This window comes from Nerophis ophidion, linkage group LG14 (genome assembly GCF_033978795.1).
Source record: "Nerophis ophidion isolate RoL-2023_Sa linkage group LG14, RoL_Noph_v1.0, whole genome shotgun sequence".
NCBI classification, from domain to species: domain Eukaryota; kingdom Metazoa; phylum Chordata; class Actinopteri; order Syngnathiformes; family Syngnathidae; genus Nerophis; species Nerophis ophidion.
The window spans coordinates 17612710-17637643 of record NC_084624.1 but is presented as its reverse complement, the minus strand read 5'-3'; the positions used below and the strand labels follow the sequence as shown (position 1 = coordinate 17637643).

Below are 24934 nucleotides of genomic sequence, written 5' to 3'. Positions count from 1 at the left end.
GGAGCGTGGAGGCAGAAATTGGCGGTGGGTCGCCAGACCAAGTGTCCCCAAAGCCAACGAGACAAGTCAGGAGGCAGTGGCGAGTGGAACTCCTCTACCGCTGGCGCGGAGGGCGCCCATGAACTGGCCAAATATGTGGCTGACGTATGTGGCGTATGTGGGGCAAGAATTCTTCCTTGTGGTCCACGCTCAAGTCCTGGAAATGGCTGCTGATGGCGCGGGGGTCATTCATGGACTGGTGGCCGACGAGGAGGGAGGCCGTTAGCACCTGACAGACGCTTTCACGGCAGGGGAGCAGGCTGCTAGGCTCGCGGTTGAGTTAGAGCAGGCTGCCGGGCTGGTGGCGTCGTCGGAAGACCTGCTGGAGCTGACTGCGGAGCTGGAGGCGAAGCTGGAGCTGACTGCGGAGCTGGGGGCAAAGCTGGAGCTGAGCTGGAGCTGGAGCTGAGTGCAGTGTCAGGCCTGCTGGAGAGGCTGGAAGCGGCGGTGGACCTGCTGGAGAGGCTGGAAGCAGCGTCAGACCCATTGGAGTTGCTGAGGGTGTCTGCGGTCATGCAGGAAGCGCGGTAAGAGGAACTTAAGCCCTGGCCAATTGTGGCCAACCGACTGTTCCAATCAAAGAACAATTTTCCAATTTGAGCGTATCATGTAAGTATGCCTCCCCCCGCAGCTTCCACTTGGTGTGCGCATCCCCCTGCGCGCCTCTTTTGCCAGCGGTGTGCCGTAGTGGATAGGTGGTGGTTTTGATCCAAGGCTTCTCTGGGTGATAGTCCAAGCCACATACACTGATGCCAGGTGAGTATTAATCATATCACAATTTGCTGGTGGGATCATTCCTATTTGGTATGCTCTTTGTAGCTGGGAGTCGTGACACAGGACACAGCAGGCAGCCTACCAGTGATGAGATTTTAATGTGAAAAGTACTAAACAAAAACAGAATGCAGGCAGGAAATTGTACAGAAAAGCAAAGGGAATGACTTGCATGAAAAAAATAAATTCTCAGGGAGAACTATACAACTGTGAGTGCAACAAAAACAAGAATCTCAAAATACTACTAACCATGTTCTTAACTCAAACACTTGCAGACAATGATCCCACACCGACACAGAAATATGACTTGCTTAAAGGGGAAAATTATCACAATTTCAGAAGGGTTGAAACCAATAAAAATCAGTTCCCAGTGGTTTATTTTATTTTTCTAAGTTTTTTTCAAAATTTTACCCATAATGCAATATCCAGAAAAAGGCTTTAAAGTGCCTGATTTTCGCTATCTGTAAATCCACCTGTCCATTTTCCTGTGAAGTCACATAGTGATGCCAATACAAACAAACATGGCGGATGGAACAGCAAGATATAGCGACATTAGCTCGGATTCAGACTCGGATTTCAGCGGCTTACGCGATTCAACAGATTACGCATGTATTGAAACGGATGGTTTGAGTGTGGAGGCAAATAGCGAATAGCTATTGAAGCTATTCGGCGATCGCCTTCTAACCAACGATTGCATCTTTTGACCACTGGAGCAACTTAAATCAGTCGATTGGTAAGTGTTTGTTTGGCATTAAATGTGGGGGGAGGGAAAGGCTGGATGCAAATATAGCTACAAATGTACATACAACTAGCCTAAATAGCATTTTAGCATCGATTAGCTGGCAGTCATGCCGTGACCAAATATGTCTAATTAGCACATAAGTCAATAACATCAACAAAACTCACCTTGGTGATTTCGTTGACTTTATTGTTGGAAATGCATCTGCTTTGAGTGTCGTAGGATATCCACACATTCTTGCCATTTCTGCCATGTTAGCATCGATTAGCATGCCGTGCTAATCGATGCACACTCCACGTAAGACAACTTGAATCCGTCCCTGTTCGTGTTGTCACACCCTCCGACAACACACCGACGAGGCATGATGTCTCCAAGGTACGGAAAACAGTCGAAAAAACGGAAAATAACAGAGCTGATTTGACTTGTGTGTGTAAGGTGTTTGAGAAAATGGTGGATTGCTTCCCATTGTAACGTCACGGGTGAAAGGTCATCGTTCCGACAGCGAACAATTGAAAGGCGTTTAAATCGCCAGATTCACCCTTTTAGAGTTCGTAAATCGGATAAAAAAACATATGGTCTTTTTTCTGCAACATCAAGGTATATATTGACGCTTACATAGGTCTAGTGATAATGTTCCCCTCTAAAAACTGCCCAGGTGATGTGCACGAGCAATACAAACAGAACAGGAAGAGGAAACAAAATAAGAGCACAAGACATGAAGTGAACCTAAAAACATAGGAAAAAGACCCCAAAACTTGACAAAGAATGGACTAACCTGTAACATTTTAGGTTGCAACTAAAAAAGCTTATAAAATCCTGGATGGATGGATGAGAAAGTAAGTACGCTTCCACAGATTGTTGTTTTTTTCCCCTCAGTCACTTAAAAGATTAGATTAAATTAGATTAGATAGTACTTTATTTATTCCTTCAGGAAAATAAAAATTTTCAGCACAATCCCATTCAAGATCAGACAAACGTTACAGGGAGACAGAACAAGATCGCTGACGGGTCTGCCGGCTTCCAGCGCCCTTTACAAAAAAGGTGAGATACAGCTAAACAAGTGGGGGGAATAGGAGAAAAAAAAGTAAATCAAAATAAAATATTAAAAAGAAAAAAAAATCGGTCTAAGCCTGGGCCCTGGGGAGGGGGTCCAGACTGAGGCCAAGGGAAAAAAAACAACAACAACTCATAGCCATAGTACACATCTCTCACTCAATCTGTTTGACCGACAAGTCGTGTTGTCTAACATTTTACATATTTTTCCAAAACTACCAACATACTGAATGCATCTTGTACATGACTACCTACATCCGAAAATATTTGCTACTAATCGGACCGACAAGAAGACTATGATCTGTGTTTCTGCAGAGTCACAGGCAGGAGAATGTGTTACCAGTTTCCAAATTTAAATTGTCCCCTCGAGAAAGACCGTTTTTAAGTCTGCGGGGCAGTTGATCGTGAAGACCGTGTGGGATGCGTTCTGTTGCTCCACCAGTTTGGCTACAGCCTCACCCAGATCCAGATGGTTCAAGAACCCAGGGGCCAATCGCTCTGGAGTAGCCACACCTGTGTTGATAGTTACCTGCCGGGACCATGAAAAATGAAAGGGACATTATGGAGGAACTGTTCGTTTTTTTAATTTTTTTTTTAACAAGTGTTGGATTATTTTCTACGTCCCAGAAAGCATTTTGTACATCCTTAGCGACGTATCGTAAATTACTCACCTGGTAGAGCTTACAGGATGTCTCGGGGTACTCGTCGCGAAGGACCTGGCAAAAGGCCAGTGAACTGGCAGCTCCAACAGTTAGAAAACCGGTCCCAGGCATTAAAAGCTTCTTACCCGCTCCCCCTGTGAAACAAAACCTACTATAAAACTTTCTAATAGACTAGATGACATGTGTCAGTGGTTATGTTCCTTATTTTTATGGACATCATTTTTAGGTACAGAGGTTGATAGTGTCTGGTTTGGGAGGCATATGGTATTTTTATATGCACCCTGGCAACTTTGACCTATGCCCGAAACTCCATCCATCCATCCATCTTCTTCCGCTTAGCCGAGGTCGGGTTGCGGGGGCAGCAGCCTAAGCAGGGAAGCCCAGACTTCCCTCTCCCCAGCCACTTCGTCTAGCTCTTCCCAGGGGATCCCGAGGCGTTCCAGGCCAGCCGGGAGACATAGTCTTCCCAACGTGTCCTGGGTCTTCCCCGTGGCCTCCTACCGGTTGGACGTGCCCTAAACACCTCCCTAGGGAGGCGTTGGGGTGGCATCCTGACCAGATGCCCTAACCACCTCATCTGGCTCCTTTCCATGTGGAGGAGCAGTGGCTTTACTTTGAGTTCCTCCCGGAGGACAGAGCTTCTCACCCACACGGCGGAGGAAACTCATTTTGGCCGCTTGTACCCGTGATCTTATCCTTTCGGTCATGACCCAAAGCTCATGACTATAGGTGAGGATGGGAACGTAGATTGACAGGTAAATTGAGAGCTTTACCTTCCGGCTCAGCTCCTTCTTCACCACAACGGATCGGTACAACGTCCGCATTACTGAAGACGCCGCACCGATCCGTCTGTCGATCTCACGATCCACTTTTCCCTCACTCGTGAACAAGACTCCTAGGTACTTGAACTCCTCCACTTGGGTCAGGGTCTCGTTCCCAACCCGGAGATGGCATTCCACCCTTTTCTGGGCGAGAACCATGGACTCGGACTTGGAGTTGCTGATTCTCATTCCGGTCGCTTCACACTCTGCTGCGAACCGATTCAGTGAGAGCTAAAAATGCCTGAAACTTCTCCTCATATTTTGGCCAATCAGTGTAATTTTCCACATTGGTCTCTGGCGCTCAAACACGTATGTCCAATGTCTAATCAATACTAATGTTTGTTTCTTGTGCAGGAACAACAAAATGTAACAATATATCTCTTTATTGATTAGACCAGTGGTCCCTAACCTTTTTGTAGCTGCGGACCGGTCAACACTTGATAATTTTTCCCGCGGTCTGGCAGGGGGTGGGGGCTTGGGGGGATGTTTTTTTTTTTTTGTCATGAAAAAGGGAAGTTTTTGGGTTGGTGCACTAATTGCAAGTGTATCTTGTGTTTTTTATGTTATTTTAATAAAAAAATAAATACATTTATAAAAAATTTGTCGCGGCCTGGTGGTTGGGGACCACTGGATTAGACGACACAATCGTCTAATCAATTGTCCTCCCTCAAGTTAGACCTTGCATTTTTTCTGTTCCTGTTTACTGCTTCAAGCTTTCCGAGTAATGTAGTATACAAACATTTACTTTCTAGTTTACATGTATTCAAATATTTATTTAACTTTTATTTCTCCATGGTAAGATAATTAAAAACGCATTTTAATTTGCCGTGCCGGCACAATCAGCGGTCATTCCCAGGTTGGATTCGGCCCCCAGTTGAATAGCCGGGGTGTACTACTCCTTTATATGGAAAGGAGCCATCAGAAGTACCTCGTATCTAAAACCCCTGGCAAAAGCCCCCAAACTTGGAGGATGTTCATTCAGTTGTTTAGTTGTGTAGAGAAAAAAAACAGGTAATTGGACATGTAACAAAACTATAGTCATTTCCAATGGCAACTCTCTGGCTTTACAAAACACTAAAATAATTAAAGAACATAAAGTAATGGCAGTCAGTAACAGTTTTATTTGGAAAAGGGTGGAGTGCCATCTCCGGGTTGGGGAGGAGACCCTGCCCCAAGTGGAGGAGTTCAAGTACCTAGGAGTCTTGTTCACGAGTGAGGGAAGAGTGGATCGTGAGATCGACAGGCGGATCGGTGCGGCGTCTTCAGTAATGCGGACGCTGTATCGATCCGTTGTTGGGAAGAAGGAGCTGAGCCGGAAGGCAAAGCTCTCAATTTACCGGTCGATCTACGTTCCCATCCTCACCTATGGTCATGAGCTTTGGGTCATGACCGAAAGGACAAGATCACGGGTACAAGCTGCCAAAATGAGTTTCCTCCGCCGGGTGGAGGGGCTCTCCCTTAGAGATAGGGTGAGAAGCTCTGCCATCCGGGAGGGGCTCAAAGTAAAGCCACTGCTCCTCCACATCGAGAGGAGCCAGATGAGGTGGTTTGGGCATCTGGTCAGGATGCCACCCGAACGCCTCCCTAGGGAGGTGTTTAGGGCACGTCCAACTCGTATAAGGCCACGGGGAAGACCCAGGACATGTTGGGAAGACTATGTCTCCTGGCTGGCCTGGGAACGCCTCGGGATCCCCCGGGAGGAGCTAGACAAAGTGGCTGGGGAGAGGAAAGTCTGGGCTTCCCTGTTTAGGCTGCTGCCCCCGCAACCCGACCTCGGATAAGCGGAAGAAGATGGGTGGATGGAGGGATGGTGCAACAAAATACTAAGGGTGTTGTAGTGCTTTTTGTTTGTTTTTCATGATTACATAATTTCTCTCCTCAGAATACAGTGATTCCATAATTTACTATGCTTGATCTAAAATAAAACGGTTACAGACTACTACAATTGATTTACTTTAGTGTTTCTTCAAGTCAGAAAGCTGCCATTTAAAATGACTATAGCTTTGTGTCATGTCCTTTTGCTGTTTTTTTTTTTCTACAAAAAAATTGAATGAACATCCTCTTAAGACTAATGATCCTATATACAGTGGGGCAAAAAAGTATTTAGTCAGCCACCGATTGTGCAAGTTCTCCCACTTAAAATGATGACAGAGGTCTGTAATTTTCATCATAGGTACACTTCAACTGTGAGAGATGGAATGTGAAAAAAAATCCAGGAATTCTCATTGTAGGAATTTTAAATAATTTATTTGTAAAATATGGTGGAAAATAAGTATTTGGTCAACCATTCAAAGCTCTCACTGATTGAAGGAGGTTTTGGGTCAAAATCTCACGATACATGGCCCCATTCATTCTTTCCTTAACACGGATCAATCGTCCTGTCCCCTTAGCAGAAAAAAAGCCCCAAAGCATGATGTTTCCACCCCCATGCTTCACAGTAGGTATGGTGTTCTTGGGATGCAACTCAGTATTCTTCTTTTTCCAAACACGACGAGTTGAGTTTATACCAAAAAGTTCTATTTTGGTTTCATCTGACCACATGACATTCTCCCAATCCTCTGCTGTATCATCCATGTATCCATTTTTGTAAAAACTCAACTCATCTCTCTGGCACTCATCGAGGGTGGACGCTCCCCTTTCCTTTCCCTTATCTCTCCTGCTTGCTTCTTTGTTTTCTCTTGTCTTAACTTTCTGATTGCCTCTTTTTGCAGGGCTCTCCAAATGTAAACATTGGAACTATTTAACTGGCCTCAACAAAATTGACACGATCTTAGGTTTGGGGAAACCTGCTTGTCGTGACGGGGCAGTTGTTGCTGGACACACGACGGAGTCTTGGGAGAAGAAGGAGTGCCGCATGCCTGGCGACCCTTTTCTGTCAAAGACGTGAAGATATCCACCTATTCGGAATAATGACAACAGGACATCTGCTGATTGGAGTAAGCGTTGCTCTGGTTTGTCGACAAATTGGAAGTTGCTGGCAGTCTTCAAAGTACCCCAAAGATGCCACAAATGATTGGAGGATGCAGGAAGAACTGTGGTTTACATCGGACTATCTAACCTGCAGGTTTTGAGGACCAGTCATAGACAATATAGAGTGAAAAGCAAATTTTATTTTCACTCGCATATAAAATAATTCTAACTTGGATTGTTTCCCTGGCTTCGAGACTCAACAAACTCCCTTTTTTGTCTCTCATGGACACACACCTGTTGTTGTTGACTTTGGACGAGACGACACAATACATCAAGGCCGCGGAACAGAGACACACTATGGGCTTATACACACACACACATCCACAAAAAAATATACGCCACACATACACCCCCCCCAACCCAACGCCCTCTACGCAAATCCCGTAGGGGTGATGTATGGATGGTCAGCGCCTGAGAGCTGCGGGCTACCACCATGACCTTGAACTACCTTCCCTCTGTTGCTAGATATCTCAAGATGTATGTTGTAATATGTATATGTGCTTTGCTATGGAGTTTTTTTCCCACTCCGAACTGGGCCCCCTTAGGAAACCAGTCTGGATTGTATTTTTTTACTCATCCTTCCCCAGCGTTTACCTTTTTCCCATCTTTTACGGGGCGCTTAATGGCGACCAATCAGCGTTCTTGTTCTGTAACCCTCTACACTGTTTGTTTGTCTAATCTTGAACAGGTTTGTGCTGAAAACAAAGTTTCGTTGTACTTGTGCAATGACAATAAAGACCTATCCTATCGTATCCTATCCTAAAATTCCTACAATGTGAATTCCTGGATTTTTTTTCCAAATTCTGTCTCTCACAGTTGAAGTGCTCCTCTCTGAGCTGCTACCTTACCGTGGTAGAGGAGTTTGCGTGTCCCAATGATCCTAGGAGCTATGTTGTCTGGGGGTTTTCATGCCCCCTGGTAGGGTCTCCCAAGACAAACAGGTCCTAGGTGAGTGATCAGACAAAGAGCAGCTCAAAGACTTCTATGGAATTACAACGAAATGAACCCAGATTTCCCTCGCCCGGACGTGGGTCACCGGGGCCCCGCTCTGGAGCCAGGCCCGGAGTTGGGGCACGATGGCGAGCGCCTGGTGGTCGGGCCTGTTCCCATGGGGCCCGGCCGGGCACAGCCCGAAGAGGCAACGTGGGTCATCCCTCCAATGGGCTCACCACTCATAGGAGGGGCCATAGAGGTCGGGTGCATTGTGAGCTGGGCGGCAGCCGAAGGCAGGGCACTTGGCGGTCCGATCCTCGGCTACAGAAGCTAGCTCTTGGGACGTGGAACGTCACCTCACTGGGGGGGAAGGAGCCTGAGCTAGTGCGCGAGGTAGAGAAGTTCCGGCTGGATATAGTCGGACTCACCTCGACGCACAGCAAGGGCTCTGGAACCAGTTCTCTCGAGAGGGACTGGACCCTCTTCCACTCTGGCGTTGCCGGCAGTGAGAGGCGACGGGCTGGGGTGGCAATTCTGGTTGCCCCCCGGCTCAAAGCCTGTACGTTTGAGTTCAACCCAGTGGACGAGAGGGTAGCTTCCCTTCGCCTTCGGGTGGGGGGACGGGTCCTGACTGTTGTTTGTGCTTACGCACCAAACAGCAGTTCAGAATACCCACCCTTTTTGGGTACACTCGAGGGAGTACTGGAAAGTGCTCCTCCGGGTGATTCCCTTGTCCTACTGGGAGACTTCAACGCTCATGTTGGCAACGACAGTGAAACCTGGAGAGGCGTGATTGGGAAGAATGGTCGCCCGGATCTAAACCCGAGTGGTGTTTTGTTATTGGACTTTTGTGCTCGTCACAGTTTGTCGATAACAAACACAATGTTCAAACATAAGGGTGTCCATATGTGCACTTGGCACCAGGACACCCTAGGCCGCAGTTCCATGATCGACTTTGTAGTTGTGTCATCGGATTTGCGGCCTTATGTTTTGGACACTCGGGTGAAGAGAGGGGCGGAGCTTTCTACCGATCACCACCTGGTGGTGAGTTGGCTGCGATGGTGGGGGAGGATGCCGGACAGACCTGGCAGGCCCAAGCGCATTGTGAGGGTCTGCTGGGAACGTCTGGCAGAGTCTCCTGTCAGAGAGAGTTTCAATTCACACCTCCGGGAGAACTTTGAACATGTCACGAGGGAGGTGCGGGACATTGAGTCCGAGTGGACCATGTTCCGAACCTCTATTGTCGAGGCGGCTGATTGGAGCTGTGGCCGCAAGGTTGTTGGTGCCTGTCGTGGCGGTAATCCCAGAACCCGTTGGTGGACACCAGCAGTGAGGGATGCCGTCAAGCTGAAGAAGGAGTCCTATCGGGTTCTTTTGGCTCATAGGACTCCGGAGGCAGTGGACGGGTACCGACGGGCCAAGCGGTGTGCAGCTTTAGCGGTCGCGGAGGCAAAAACTCGGACATGGGAAGAGTTCGGGGAAGCCATGGAAAACGACTTCCGGACGGCTTCGAAGCGATTCTGGACCACCATACGGCGCCTCAGGAAGGGGAAGCAGTGCACTATCAACACCGTGTATGGTGCGGATGGTGTTCTGCTGACTTCGACTGCGGATGTTGTGGATCGGTGGAGGGAATACTTCGAAGACCTCCTCAATCCCACCAACACGTCTTTCTTTGAGGAAGCGGTGCCTGGGGAATCTGTAGTGGACTCTCCTATTTCTGGGGCTGAGGTCGCTGAGGTAGTTAAAAAGCTCCTCGGCGGCAAGGCCCCGGGGGTGGATGAGATCCGCCCGGAGTTCCTTAAGGCTCTGGATGCTGTGGGGCTGTCTTGGTTGACAAGACTCTGCAGCATCGCGTGGACATCGGGGGCGGTACCTCTGGATTGGCAGACCGGGGTGGTGGTCCCTCTCTTTAAGAAGGGGGACCGGAGGGTGTGTTCCAACTATCGTGGGATCACACTCCTCAGCCTTCCCGGTAAGGTTTATTCAGGTGTACTGGAGAGGAGGCTTCGCCGGATAGTCGAACCTCGGATTCAGGAGGAACAGTGTGGTTTTCGTCCTGGTCGTAGAACTGTGGACCAGCTCTATACTCTCGGCAGGGTTCTTGAGGGTGCATGGGAGTTTGCCCAACCAGTCTACATGTGCTTTGTGGACTTGGAGAAGGCATTCGACCGTGTCCCTCGGGAAGTCCTGTGGGGAGTGCTCAGAGAGTATGGGGTATCGGAATGTCTTATTGTGGCAGTCCGCTCCCTGTATGATCAGTGTCAGAGCTTGGTCCGCATTGCTGGCAGTAAGTCGGACACGTTTCCAGTGAAGGTTGGACTCCGCCAAGGCTGTCCTTTGTCACCGATTCTGTTCATAACTTTTATGGACAGAATTTCTAGGCGCAGTCAAGGCGTTGAGGGGTTCCGGTTTGGTGGCCACGGGATTAGGTCTCTGCTTTTTGCAGATGATGTAGTCCTGATGGCTTCATCTGGCCGGGATCTTCAGCTCTCACTGGATCGGTTCGCAGCCGAGTGTGAAGCGACCGGAATGAGAATCAGCACCTCCAAGTCCGAGTCCATGGTTCTCGCCCGGAAAAGGGTGGAGTGCCATCTCCGGGTTGGGGAGGAGACCCTGCCCCAAGTGGAGGAGTTCAAGTACCTAGGAGTCTTGTTCACGAGTGGGGGAAGAGTGGATCGTGAGATCGACAGGCGGATCGGTGCGGCGTCTTCAGTAATGCGGACGTTGTATCGATCCGTTGTGGTGAAGAAGGAGCTGAGCCGGAAGGCAAAGCTCTCAATTTACCGGTCGATCTACGTTCCCATCCTCACCTATGGTCATGAGCTTTGGGTCATGACCGAAAGGATAAGATCACGGGTACAAGCGGCCGAAATGAGTTTCCTCCGCCGGGTGGCGGGGCTCTCCCTTAGAGATAGGGTGAGAAGCTCTGCCATCCGGGAGGAGCTCAACGTAAAGCCGCTGCTCCTCCACATCGAGAGGAGCCAGATGAGGTGGTTCGGGCATCTGGTCAGGATGCCACCCGAACGCCTCCCTAGGGATGTGTTTAGGGCACGTCCAGCTGGTAGGAGGCCACGGGGAAGACCCAGGACACGTTGGAAAGACTATGTCTCCCGGCTGGCCTGGGAACGCCTCGGGATCCCCCGGGAAGAGCTAGACGAAGTGGCTAGAGATAGGGAAGTCTGGGCTTCCCTGCTTAGGCTGCTGCCCCCGCGACCCGACCTCGGATAAGCGGAAGATGATGGATGGATGGATGGACAGTTGAAGTGTACCTATGATGAAAATTAAGACCTCTGTCATTATTTTAAGTGGGAGAACTTGCACATTCGGTGGCTGGCTAAATACTTTTTTTGCCCCACTGTATATATATATATTTATTTTTATTTTTTTAACAGGGGATGTAGCTCTGATGCCTCCGGGAAGTGAGGTGAGATGTTCTGGGTATGCCCAGCTGGTAGGAGGCCCTGGAGTAGAACCTGGGACATGCTAGCGAAAGAACTGGAGGAGGAGGTTGGAGACAGGGGAGTCTGGCTTTCCAGACTGTTATCTTACTGCTGCCTTGTGACCTAGATGGCTGAGATAAGTAGGCGACTGCTGTTGTATGCCTGGTACATCACTACTTGACCTAGAATTCCCCTTTTAGTGGTTGATACCCTTGATAATTGAACATTGAATCCAGGATAAACTAAGTAGCTACCCTAATAGTTGTGGATCACTGGAATCCAACATGTTTGCTATGTAGACTTGTAAGGGGCTATCAATCAAGTCTACTCTGGTGTACAGTGGAATGTGGTCCCCCAGAAGGCAGGGTCAGAGTTCTGCTGTTATCAGCCATTCGGTCTTAGAAGAAAGCGAGCAGGAGCATCGTCGCTTTGGTGAAATGTGTTTATTGCCAGTCTTGGCTGCCTCTTACCTGTGATGAAGGTGTAGCTACAGTTGGAATCATCCCTCACCAAGGGAAAGAAGGCCTTCCATGACACAAAGGTACTAAAAAGTAATGACTCAATGACCTGCCAAAGAAATACTATGTCAGAAACTGAATGGAAATAAGGTGATCTTCCAAACAGAAGCCGATGGCTGGTGGTTTCATTGGCTGCTGTGTTTACAAACCCAGTGTAGTTCTTTGAGAGTTTGGGTGTGCGGGGGGCCTCCCTGCCACCAGCTGAAACCCAAAGAGGAAACCACATCTGTAACTTTCCCCACCTTCTCCAGCACGGCCTGTTTTGCCTGCTCTGCTCCTTCTTCTGACCCTTAAAAAAGAAACACATTTAAGACTTCAATATAGACACTCCTCTGTGGTTACACTGAACCTTAGAAACAGAACTAATTTCAAGACCTTGGTGATCACCTAAGTCATGGTACTTATGTCGGAGCCTAAAGGTTCTTTCTCATTGTTAATCACAGAGTACCCAACATAGTATTTGACGTCATATGACGACTACTACAAACTATCACACAACTACTAAAGTTGAAGTCTGTTACTCACGTTTCAGGAGAACTCAGCAAGTCTTGCAACACTACCTAATTTGTTTTGATATTACTATGGTCTGCATTCCATCAGACGTTTGTTTGGGTCAGTTTCTGGTTTGTCCGTCTCTGTTCTGTGTTTCAGGGAACTTGGTCTAGTGACAGGGAGTGGATGCAGTACAGAATTATCCCCATTCAGGACGATACCACATGGTTCCACCTTTGTTCTCCATTCTGAGACTTTTGTCTTGCTATCATGTTATGTTTTCAGATTTAGTTTTTTGTATGCTGAATCTCTTGTCCCCCTGTTACATATACTTTAGGTTTTTCGCCCTTTTGCTCTTTTTCTCTATTGTCTTCCTCGACTATGTTGTTCCTCACTGGTGTGTGCTTCTCTAGTCTTAAGTATCTGTTTGTTTTTTGTTTCTTTATGATTAGATTTCATTCACAATCACTCATTTTTAAGTGTCTCAACAAAGTCACAAGTGTATATTTTCGGTTTTGGGTACGTCAACAAGCACTTAGGTTGATGTCAGCCAGCCAGGGTATCGACTTAAACGAGTTCCACTCCAGGTCACTAGCGAGTTCAGGGTGAACACAAAACTCCTTAACTTGTTTTTTCACTCTAATGATGAACTCCAACACAGATAGACAGACAACATTCACACTCACATTCACACACTAGGGCCAATTTAGTGTTGCCAATCAACCTATCCCCAGGTGCATGTCTTTAGAAGTGGGAGGAAGCCGGAGTAGGCCCTGCGATGAGGTGGCGACTTGTCCAGGGTGTACCCCGCCTTCCGCCCGATTGTAGCTGAGATAGGCGCCAGCGCCCCCCGCGACCCCGAAAGGGAATAAGCGGTAGAAAATGGATGGATGGATGGATGATGAACTCCCATTTCATTGTCTTCCTGAAAGCAATGGCAATAAAGAACTTCATTCATTAATACGCGCTTAAAGCTTTTTCTACTGGGAGAAGAAACTTAATGACAAACTAATGATTTCCCGAAATTCAAGGGTTAAATTTAGAAGCTGCAAAATTGATTGATTCATTGACTACTCATTCACTACGAATAGGTACGGAATTCGTCAGTTTTATAAATACCAACCAAATTCTGTCATTACTAATTCACATATAATCAAAAAGTACCATATTTCAATACCTATGTTGCAAATGACATCATGTCCGGTTGCAGACTCTGCACCGAATCAAACACATGATGAGCAAAAATGTGTATTTGTAGCAGACTGCCTCTTGATAATATACAAGTGGTGCTTAATAAATCAGAATATGACCAAAAAGTTTATTTATTTCAGTAATTTCATCAAAAAAAGTAAAACTTGAAATTGGCACTTTGTGTAAATGGTAAATAAAAACAGAATACAATGATTTTCAAATCCTTATCAACTTATATTCAGTTGAATTGACTGCAAAGAAAAGATATTTAATGTTCAAACTGAGAAACTTCATCTTTTTTTTTCGCAAATAATCGTTAGCTTAGAATTTAAAGCAGGGATCTCAGAGACAATTTTTGTTATTTGGGTCCAAAATGGCTCTTTCAATATTCTGGGTTGCCTACCCCTGCGTTAGTGGAAAAGCGGCAAATGAGTGAAAGCGACAGAGACATTGCCATGGAGACGAGGGTTTACTCACGTGCCTGGCTGTAGTCACACCGCGACACCTGTCCGTCAGAAATAACAGTCCCCGATAACCTGGACCAATTCAAATCGTCATTTGTTTTTTTTTATTGTTTAATTTGCATTGCCTCACATTTCTTAATCTTCATTTTGTTCATTTATATTTTGATTTTATTTTGTGTTGAAAATAAAAATAAAGACATTTAAAAAGATTTTTTTAAATAAATATTTTCTTACGGCCCAGCCTCACCCAGGCTCTGCATCCAGTGGCCCCCAGGTAAATTGAGTTTGAGACCCCTGATTTAAAGGCAACAACACATTGCAACTGTGTTACATGGTCTTTCCTTTTAACAACACAGTAAATGTTTGGGAACTGAGGAGACCAATTTTTGAAGCCTTTCAGTTGGAATCCTTTCTCATTCTTGCTTGATGTACAGCTTAAGTTGTTCAACAGTCCAGGGTCTCGGTTGTGGTATTTTAGGCTTCATTTTGCGCCACGCATTTTCAATGGGAGACAGGTCTGGACTAGTACCCTCTTTTACAATGAAGCCACACTGTTGTAACACGTGGATTGGCATTGTCTTTTTGAAATAAGCAGGGGCGTCCATGATAGCGTTGCTTGGATGGCAACATATGTTGCTCCAAAACCTGTATGTACCTTTCAGCATTAATTGCGCCTTCACAGATGTGTAAGTTACCAATGTCTTGGGGCCTGTATATTTTTAGGAACACTAATATAAACCTCACAATAATGTCATAATGCTAAAAAACGTTATGACAGGCCGCCCTAAAAATTGAATTTTACTTTTTTTTTTTTTTTACTGAATGACACACCCAGAATGTACATGAAACAAAAGAATGTGGGATTTACAATATTAGCTATGAAGAATAAAACACTAAATATTGACAACATATGAGCGTTCCCCCCCTTTTGATCGACATATTTTACGAAACGCAACAAACACAGCAAAATATGAACACAAAAGCTGAAAAATAAAAACACCTACAATCTGATACATCTGATATATCACTAAATTTTAGAACTTTGTCGTAAAAATCTCCTTCCGTGTCTGTCCCTGACACCCGCATTTCAGGCTGGTCTCTGTGGAAACGCTCTCCACCCACACTGCTTACTGCCTCGTCTGAGCTGCTGTGACTTAGATTACCATAGTAACTAATTAGATTACCACAGTAACTAGTATATCATGCAAAAGCGCAGATTCCAACCATTGAAATAGTTTGTATAGTTCAGGAACTACGACAATTTGAAAACATCACCGCACATCACAATGGCAGCTACAGTTTCCTTCTTAAACAGGGGTCTCAAACTCAATTTACCTGGGGCCCACTGGATGCAAGAAAAGATTTCTTAAAAAAAATATTTTTGAATGTCTTTATTCTTATTTTCAACACAAAATGAAATCAACATATAAATGAACAAAATGAAGATTAAGAAATGTGAGGCAATGCAAATTAAATAATAAAAAAAGCGGTTTGATTTGGTCCAGGTTATCAGGGACTGTTATTACTGACGGACAGGTGTCGCGGTGTGACTGCAGCCAGGCATGTAAGAAAACCCTCGTCTCCATGGCAACGTCTCTGTTGCTTTCATTCATTTGCCGCTTTTCCACTAATGCATGGGTAGGCAACCCAGAATGTTGAAAGAGCCATTTTTGACACAACACTGTCAAGCGCTGTTGATATAAAACTTGCGGCCCGCACGAACATTATACTTTCATATTAAGGTGGGGGCCGCAAAATAACCTCTTGCGGGCCGCAATTGTCATGTCTGAGACCCCTGATCTTAAAGGTCTAAAAAAAACCTACCGTATTTCCTTGAATTGCCGCAGGGCATATAGTATGCGCCTGCCTCGAATTACTCGCTTCCCAAAATAATTAGCGCATGCTTAGTATTACCGCCTGGTCAAACTCGTGACGTCACGAGTGACACTTCCCCTGTCATCATTTTCAAAATGGAGGAGGCTGATTTCAATACCGGTAATTTGAAATCGCATAAAGGGAAGAAGATTAAGAGCTACTCAGTAGGATTTAAAGTCCAAGCTTACATCACACTCAAATTTTTACTGCATACCTTTAGTAAGTGCATGAGTGAAAATAGGTTTTAAAATAACTAGCGCATGCTTACTTTTACTGCATGCCTTTGGTAAGCGCAGGAGTGAGACCGGGCGGCAATTCTTTGGGAATGTCCTGCAGGCCAAATTGAAAATCTTAGCCTTAATTTGCCCAGATCTGCTTCAATCTGCGTAGCCTAGACACTACTGCCTTCTAATGTCTCGCAATTGTAACTGTGTGCAAAGTTTACAATACTTGCAAATGATACTCAGAGGTGTATGATCGATAAATGTAAGACATAACAACCAAACAGACCAGTTATATTCTTTAGCTCAATGTTAAATGCTAAAATATAAATATATATTTTTTAAATTAACATTTATTTGCCACATGAACACACGAAAGAACAAAAAATTGGTACCGTAGAGTACCAATATCGATTCCCAGGTACCAGGATCTTCTACCCCATCAGTTCACACACACGTTTAATGCAGATCTTGTTACTACATAGCTCCACTCACTCAGCAGATGACTTTATGAAATTCTTAATAAGAACATTGAAGTCATTAGAAAGGAGATTAAAGACAATGCGTCCCAGCTACAACTGGGTTTTATTAACACAGATACGACTGTATATAGGGCGGATACCGCCCTCCAAAATGGTTTCTCTCGTTTTGAGGTAATAACATTAGAAGAATTGTTACATCGTGTAAATGGAATAAAACAAACTACATGTTTACTTGACCCACTTCCTGGGAAATTTATCAAGGAGCTCTTTGTATTATTAGGTCCATCAGTGCTAAATATTATAAACGTATCACTTTCCTCTGGCATTGTTCCCCTAGCATTCAAAAAAGCGGTTATTCATCCCCTCCTTAAAAGACCTAACCTCGATCCTGACCTCATGGTAAACTACCGACCGGTGTCTCACATTCCCTTTATTTGGAAAATTCTCAAAAAAATTGTTGCAGAGCAGCTAAATAAACACTTAGCGTCTAACAATCTATGTGAAACCTTTCAATCCGGTTTCAGAGCAAATCCCTCGCAAAAATGACTAATGATCTATTGCTAACGATGGATTCTGATGCGTCATCTATGTTGCTGCTCTTTGATCTTAGCGCTGCTTTCGATACTGTCGATCATGATATAACTTTCACAGTATCATGTTAGACCCGCTCAACATCCATTGCTTTCGGTTCCCCTAGAGCAGGGGTCACCAACCTTTTAGAAACCAAGAGCTACTTCTTGGGTACTGATTAATGTGAAGGGCTACCAGTTTGATACACACTTAAATAAATTGCCAGAAATAGCCAATTTGCTCAATTTACCTTTAATATATATATATGTATATATATAAATGGGTATTTATGTCTGTCATTCCGTCGTACATTTTTTTTCCTTTCACGGAAAGTTTTTGTAGAGAATAAATGATGAAAAAAAACACTAAAAGAGGAGAAAACACGAAAAAAAATGAAAATTAAAATTTTGAAACATAGTTTATCTTCAATTTTGACTCTTTAAAATTCTAAATTCAACTGAAAAAAATGAAGAGAAAATCTAGCTAATTCGAATCTTTTTGAAAAAATTAAAAAAAAGAATTTATGGAACATCATTAAGTATTTTTTCCTGATTAAGATTAATTTTAGAATTGTTATGACATGTTTTAAATACGTTAAAATCCAATCTGCACTTTGTTAGAATATATAACAAATTGGACCAAGCTATATTTCTAACAAAGACGAATCATTATTTCTTCTAGATTTTCCAGAACAACATTTTTAAAAGGAATTCAAAAGACTTTGAAATAATATTTACATTTGATTCTACAGATTTTCTAGATTTGCCTGAATATTTTTTATTTATTTTAATCATAATAAGTTTGATGAAATATTTCACAAATATTCTTCATCAAAAAAACAGAAGCTAATATGAAGAATTAAATTAAAATGGATTTATTATTCTTTACAATAAAAAAAAAATACTTGAACATTGATTTAAATTGTCAGGAAAGAAGAGGAAGGAATTTAAAAAGTAAAAAGGTATATGTGTTTAAAAATCCTAGAATCATTTTTAAGGTTGTATTTTTCTGAAAGTTATAAGAAGCAAAGTAAAAAAATAAATGCATTTATTTAAACAAGTGAAGACCAAGTCTAAAAAATATTTTCTTGGATTTTCAAATTGTATTTGAGTTTTGTCTCTTTTATAATTAAAAATGTCGAGCAAAGCGAGACCAGCTTGCTAGTAAATAAATACAATTTAAAAAATAGAGGCACCTTACTGGTAAGTGCTGCTTTTTGAGCTATTTTTAGAACAGACTCATCTGGTCCTTGGTTGGTGACCCCTGCCCTAGAGGGAGTGGGGGTTACCCACATATGCGGTCCTCTCCAAGGTTTCTCATAGTCATCATTGTCACCGACATCCCACTGGGTGTAAGTTTTCCTTGCCCTTATGTGGGCTCTACCGAGGATGTCGTTGTGGTTTGTGCAGACCTTTGAGACACTAGTGATTTAGGGCTATATAAATAATCATTGATTGATTGATTAAATTGTTTTTTTTAAAGATTGTTTATGTGATCAGGGAAAGTGGCATGCGACTTACCAACATCGCCCACTATTGTGATGAGATTATGTTTGGTGTTGGGAGAGATGATGCATCGGAGTCTCTCCAGCCGGCTGTTCTCTCTCGATATCACTGCAACTTTGAAGCCTATGCACACATGCGCACACACACACACACACACACACACACACACACACACACACATATGTACAAGCTTGTCATAAATCTATGGTGGAGACTGCCCAAAAACAGCACTTTTAACACACACAGTTAATCCTGCTCTCATGTTAATAAACACTAATCTTAGCATGTTTATCAGGGTCATCAGACAGATGGCAGATGGCAACTCTGTGCAGTTAAAAGCATCAAACCTCTTGTTTGCTCAACACAAACAATGGTAATTACTTCAGTCTGGCCGTATAAACAAATACCAAACATACATTGTACCCTTTTTCACATGTATTGTAGTCATCACAATTCTTAATTCAATACAGAATCATTTCAATTAATTGATACAATTGTCTCAATACAAAATATATAAATGTTTGCATAATATTTTTTAAATTTGAATCCGTCTTTAAAAAAAAACCTGCAGATTTGTGTCCAGACTGCAAGAATAGAACAATCATTCTCACGTATACAGTGGGGCAAAACAGTATTTAGTCAGCCACCGATTGTGCAAGTTCTGCCACTTAAAATGATGACAGAGGTCTGTAATTTTCATCATAGGTACATTTCAACTGTGAGAGACAGAATGTGAAAAAAACCCAGGAATTTTAAAGAATTTATTTGTAAATTATAGTGGAAAATAAGTATTTGGTTAACCATTCAAAGCTCTCACTGATGGAAGGAGGTTTTGGCTCAAAATCTCACGATACATGGCCTCATTCATTCTTTCCTTAACACGGATCAATCGTCCTGTCCCCTTAGCAGAAAAAAAGCCCCAAAGCATGATGTTTCCACCCCCATGCTTCACAGTAGGTGTGGTGTTCTTGGGATGCAACTCAGTATTCTTCTTCCTCCAAACACGACCAGTTGAGTTTGGACCAAAGTGGATACATGGATGATACAGCAGAGGATTGGGAGAATGTCATGCTGTCAGATGAAACCAAAATAGAACTTTTTGGTATAAACTCAACTCGTCGTGTTTGGAGGAAGAAGAATACTGAGTTGCATCCCAAGAACACCACACCTACTGTGAAGCATGGGGGTGGAAACATCATGCTTTGGGGCTTTTTTTCTGCTAAGGGGACAGGACGATTGATCTGTTTTAAGGAAAGAATGAATAAGGCCATTCATTTATCGTGAGATTTTGAGCCAAAACCTCCTTCCATCAGTGAGAGCTTTGAATGGTTGACCAAAGTACTTATTTTCCACCATAATTTAGAAATAAATTCTTTAAAATTCTTACAATGTGAATTCCTGTATATTTTTTTCACATTCTGTCTCTCACAGTTGAAGTGTACCTATGATGAAAATTACAGACCTCTGTCATCATTTTAAGTGGGAGAACTTCCACAATCGGTGGCTGACTAAATAATTTTTTGCCTCACTGTACTTGTCTATACATGTTTGTGGATGATTGCTTTGTGTCAGAACGTTTGTAAATAGTTTACGACACAAAACAATGTTGCGTTATACTCGTGCAATTACAATAAAGATCATACCATACCAATAATGTACACAATCTCATCTCCCTTAAAATATGCTCACTGCTCACTTCATCAAAAGGAAAACATTTATTCATAAGATCAACATTGCAATGCAATACAGCTTTATAAATGTAATAATATCCTGGACAATGTACAGTATATGTTAATTACTGACCATACAATGGTGTCGCTAAGGTACAATAAACACATACACATGTTACCAAAAATAAATGTTTAATTTTCAATGCAGTCATGCAATAATATTAAATTAATTATTTTAAAAAATAATTATATGACTATTTAAATATATGCAACTTTGGGAACTGTTGTATGTCAAATGGGGGTACTTGAAGGTATGCCAAGGGGAACGTGAGATTTTTTTAAAATATCAACAATTCAAAAATCCTTTATAAATATATTTATTGAATAATACTTCAACAAAATATGAATGTAAGTTCATAAACTGTGAAAAGAAATGCAACAATGCAATATTCAGTGTTGACAGCTAGATTCCATAAATATTGATGTTAAAGATTTATTTTTTTGTGAAGAAATGTTCAGAATTAAAGTTCATGAATCCAGATGGATCTCTATTAAAATCCACAAAGAGGGCCCTTTAAGTTGATGATTACTTCTATGTGTAGAAATCTTTATTTATAATTGAATCACTTGTTTATTTTTCAACAAGTTTTTAGTGATTTTTATATCTTTTTTTTCCAAATAGTTCAAGAAAGACCACTACGAATGAGCAATATTTTGCACTGTTATACAATTTAATAAATCAGAAACTGATGACATAGTGCTGTATTTTACTTCTTTATCTCTTTTTTCAAACAAAAATGCTATGTTCCTAGGGGGGAATTGAATTTAAAAAATGCTCACAGGGGGTACATCACTGAAAAAAGGTTGAGAACCACTGTTGTATGCAACTACACCTTCTTTTTGTATTATTCTGATTTTTCACATACATTATACTATGGATAAAGAATTATCACCATGACATAGTCTGTGTAAAACATACATCTATATCCATTACAAACATAATTATTTATAATAATACATAATGTTGGGATATAAAGAACGTACAAACCCTTTATTCAATTAATCAAAAATACTGAAATTCCACGATATAGTAAATTGACAGACAGCTAAAAAGATACCAAACTATAACCTACTACCCAAGAATATATCATTGTATATTCTGAAAGTGTCTTACCTTTATCCAGCAGGGCTTCAACAATCCCAGATCCCACAGTACCTGCTCCACCAAGAACCAAGACCACCTTGTCTGACATGATGGCATGTTCTACTTCATCTTGTCATATGAAAGCAATGCTTTTTAAACGAGGTACCACCCAGCCGTCAAAGGCTTTCAAAACACGCCCCGACGTTGAGGCGCTTGTGTCAAATGTCTCCATCTAGTGGCAGGCTGCTGTACTTACTCAGGGGTGCATTTGTTTTGGGTGTGAGAGTTTTTTTTTTTTTTTTTTTTTGATGATGTAGCATCTATTTAAATGTTGCATTTGTAGCAGGGCTATATTTGTATTTTATTTTATTTTTGGTCATTTATTGACATCATTTTCTGTTGTGAACTTCCCCAAAAGTGTCTCTTATTGCAGTGTTTTTCAACCTTTTTTGAGCCAAGGCACATTTTTTGCATTGAAAAAATCAGAAATCTTTAAAAAAACGAAACTCAGTTGACAGTAAAAAGTCGTTGTCGCGATTGTTGGATGACTTTAAACCAGGGGTCACCAACGTAAGGACCAGATGAGTCGCCCGCTGGCCTGTTCTAAAAATAGCTCAAATAGCAGCACTTACCAGTGAGCTGTCTCTATTTTTTACATTTTATTTATTTACTAGTAAGCTGGTCTCGCTTTGCTCGACATTTTTAATTCTAAGAGAGACAAAACTCAAATAGAATTTGAAAATCCGAGAAAATCTTTTTTAGACTTGGTCTTCACTTATTTAAATACATTCATTTATTTTTTTACTTTGCTTCTTATAACTTTCAGAAAGACAATTTTAGAGAAAAAATACAACCTCAAAAATGATTTTAGGATTTTTTAAGCACATATACCTTTTTACCTTTCAAATTCCTTCCTCTTCTTTCCTGACATTTTTTGTTGTTGTTGTAAAGAATAATAAATACATTTTAATTTAATTATTCAATTTAGCTTCAGTTTTTTCAACGAAGAATATTTGTGAAATCTTTCTTTAAACTTATGATTAAAATTCAAAAAAATTATTCTGGCAAATCTAGAAAATCTGTAGAATCAAATTTAAATCTTATTTCAAAGTCTTTTGAATTTCTTTTAAAATTTTTGTTCTGGAAAATCTAGAAGAAATAATGATTTGTCTTTGTTAGAAATATAGCTTGGTCGTATTTGTTGTATATTCTAACAAAATGCAGATTGGATTTTAACCTAATTAAAAAATGTCATCAAAATTCTAAAATTAATCTTAATAGGGAAAAATTACTAATGATGTTCCATGGATAATTTTTTGCAAAAAGATTCGAATTAGCTAGTTTTTCCTCTTCTTTTTTTCGGTTGAATTTTGGATTTTAAAGAGTCGAAATTGAAGATAAACTGTTTCAAAATGTCATTTTCATTTATTTCCTGTTTTCTCTTCTTTTAAACCGTTCAATTAAGTGTTGTTTTCACCATTTATTCTCTACAATAAAAACCTTCCGTAAAAGGAAAAAAAATGTACGACGGAATGACAGACAGAAATACCCATCATATATATATATATATATATATATATATATATATATATATATATATATACATATATATATATATATATATATATATATATATATATATATATATATATATATATATATATATATGTATATGTCTTCATTGGATTATCCAGAAAATAGTGCTCGATACCGTGGTACAGCGCAATATGTATGTGTGGGAAAAATCACAAAACTACCCCATCTCTACAGAACTGTTTCATGAGGGGTTCCCTCAATCATCAGGAGATTTTAATGGAAGCATTCACATACAATGGTTTATGTAGGGCACAGAGTGGGTGGGTACAGGCAGGCGTAGGGTGTGGTGATTGGCTCATGTGTTACCTAGGAGGTGTTTCCGTCTGTGGCAGCATGTTGAAATGATTTCACTGCTGCGCTTTTTAAGGGATGAGAGGTCTGGATGGTATATAATAAACAGTTTCTCTTTTAAGCATAGGTTGCATCTTTTATTATCACTGTTGTAAAGAATGCCTACCCCCAGACTAAACGACTCTGAAACCAATAAGGAATGTAACTGTCGCAAGAAACCTTATTGCTTTCTCAACGGGGGTGCTTACAAACATCAGTCGTTTACCAAGCAAAGGTAACACGCAAGGACATTAACACATCCGACACGTACTTTGGATTAACCAAAGGAGCGTTTAAAACCAGATGGAATAATCACAAGGCCTCCTTTAGAAACCAGACTTTACGGAATTCTACAGAACTCAGCAAGCACATTTGGAACCTCAAAGACAATAATGTTGAATACTCAACAACATGGCAAATTCTTGCATCCAGCACACCTTACAACAGTGGTAAGAAAAGATGCAACCCATGCTTAAAAGAGAAACTGTTCATTATATACCATCCAGACCTGTCATCCCTCAACAAGCGCAGTGAAATCATTTCAACATGCCGCCACAGACGGAAACACCTCCTAGGTAACACATGAGCCTTTCACCACACCCTACGCCTGCCTGTACCCACCCACTCTGTGCCCTATATAAACCATTGTATGTGAATGCTTCCATTAAAATCTCCTGATGATTGAGGAAACCCCTCATGAAACAGTTCTGTAGAGATGAAGTAGTCATATATATATATATATATATATATATATATATATATATGGGCTTCACGGTGGCAGAGGGGTTAGTGCGTCTGCCTCACAATACGAAGGTCCTGCAGTCCTGGGTTCAATTGCAGGCTGAGGATCTTTCTGTGTGGAGTTTGCATGTTCTCCCCGTGAATGCGTGGGTTCCCTCCGGGTAGTCCGGCTTCCTCCCACTTCCAAAGACATGCACATGGGGATAGGTTGATTGGCAACACTAAATTGGCCCTAAAATGTGAATGTGAGTGTGAATGTCTGTCTATCTGTGTTGGCCCTGCGATGAGGTGGCGACTTGTCCAGGGTGTACGCCGCCTTCCGCCCGATTGTAGCTGAGATAGGCGCCAGCGCCCCCCGCGACCCCGAAAGGGAATAAGTGGTAGAAAATGTGTGTATATATATATATATATATATATATATATATATATATATATATATATATATATATATATATATATATACACACACACACACACACACACATGTAGGTGTGGGAAAAATCACAAGACTACTTCATCTCTACAGAACTGTTTCATGAGGGGTTCCCTCAATCATCAGGAGATTTTCCTGATGATTGAGGGAACCGCTCATGAAACAGTTCTGTAGAGATGAAGTAGTCTTGTGATTTTTCCCACACATACATATTGCGCTCTACCACGGTATCGAGCACTATTGTCTGGATAATACAATCAAGACATATTCA

The 24934-nt window shown here is 42.2% G+C and overlaps 2 protein-coding genes across 2 annotated transcripts in view; one reads left to right on the top strand and one right to left on the bottom strand.

Annotated features, from left to right (window-relative positions):
• The window catches only part of LOC133568224 (VPS9 domain-containing protein 1-like), a 90834-nt gene extending 83027 nt beyond the window's left edge, over positions 1-7807 (top strand). Inside the window, exon 17 of the mRNA XM_061920019.1 lies at positions 6797-7807. The gene's annotated coding sequence lies outside the window, so the exon portion shown is untranslated. The remainder of the gene's footprint in view (positions 1-6796) is intronic.
• Positions 893-21748, bottom strand: LOC133568226 (uncharacterized). Its single transcript, XM_061920023.1, has 6 exons — positions 21594-21748; positions 18765-18872; positions 12099-12238; positions 11902-11998; positions 3274-3398; positions 893-3131 (listed from the first exon to the last, which is right to left on the bottom strand). Exons 1-6 carry the CDS (start codon positions 21670-21672, stop codon positions 2955-2957), a joined length of 726 nt encoding a protein of 241 aa, XP_061776007.1. The 5' UTR covers positions 21673-21748; the 3' UTR covers positions 893-2954.
• Positions 21749-24934: the final 3186 nt, after the last annotated feature.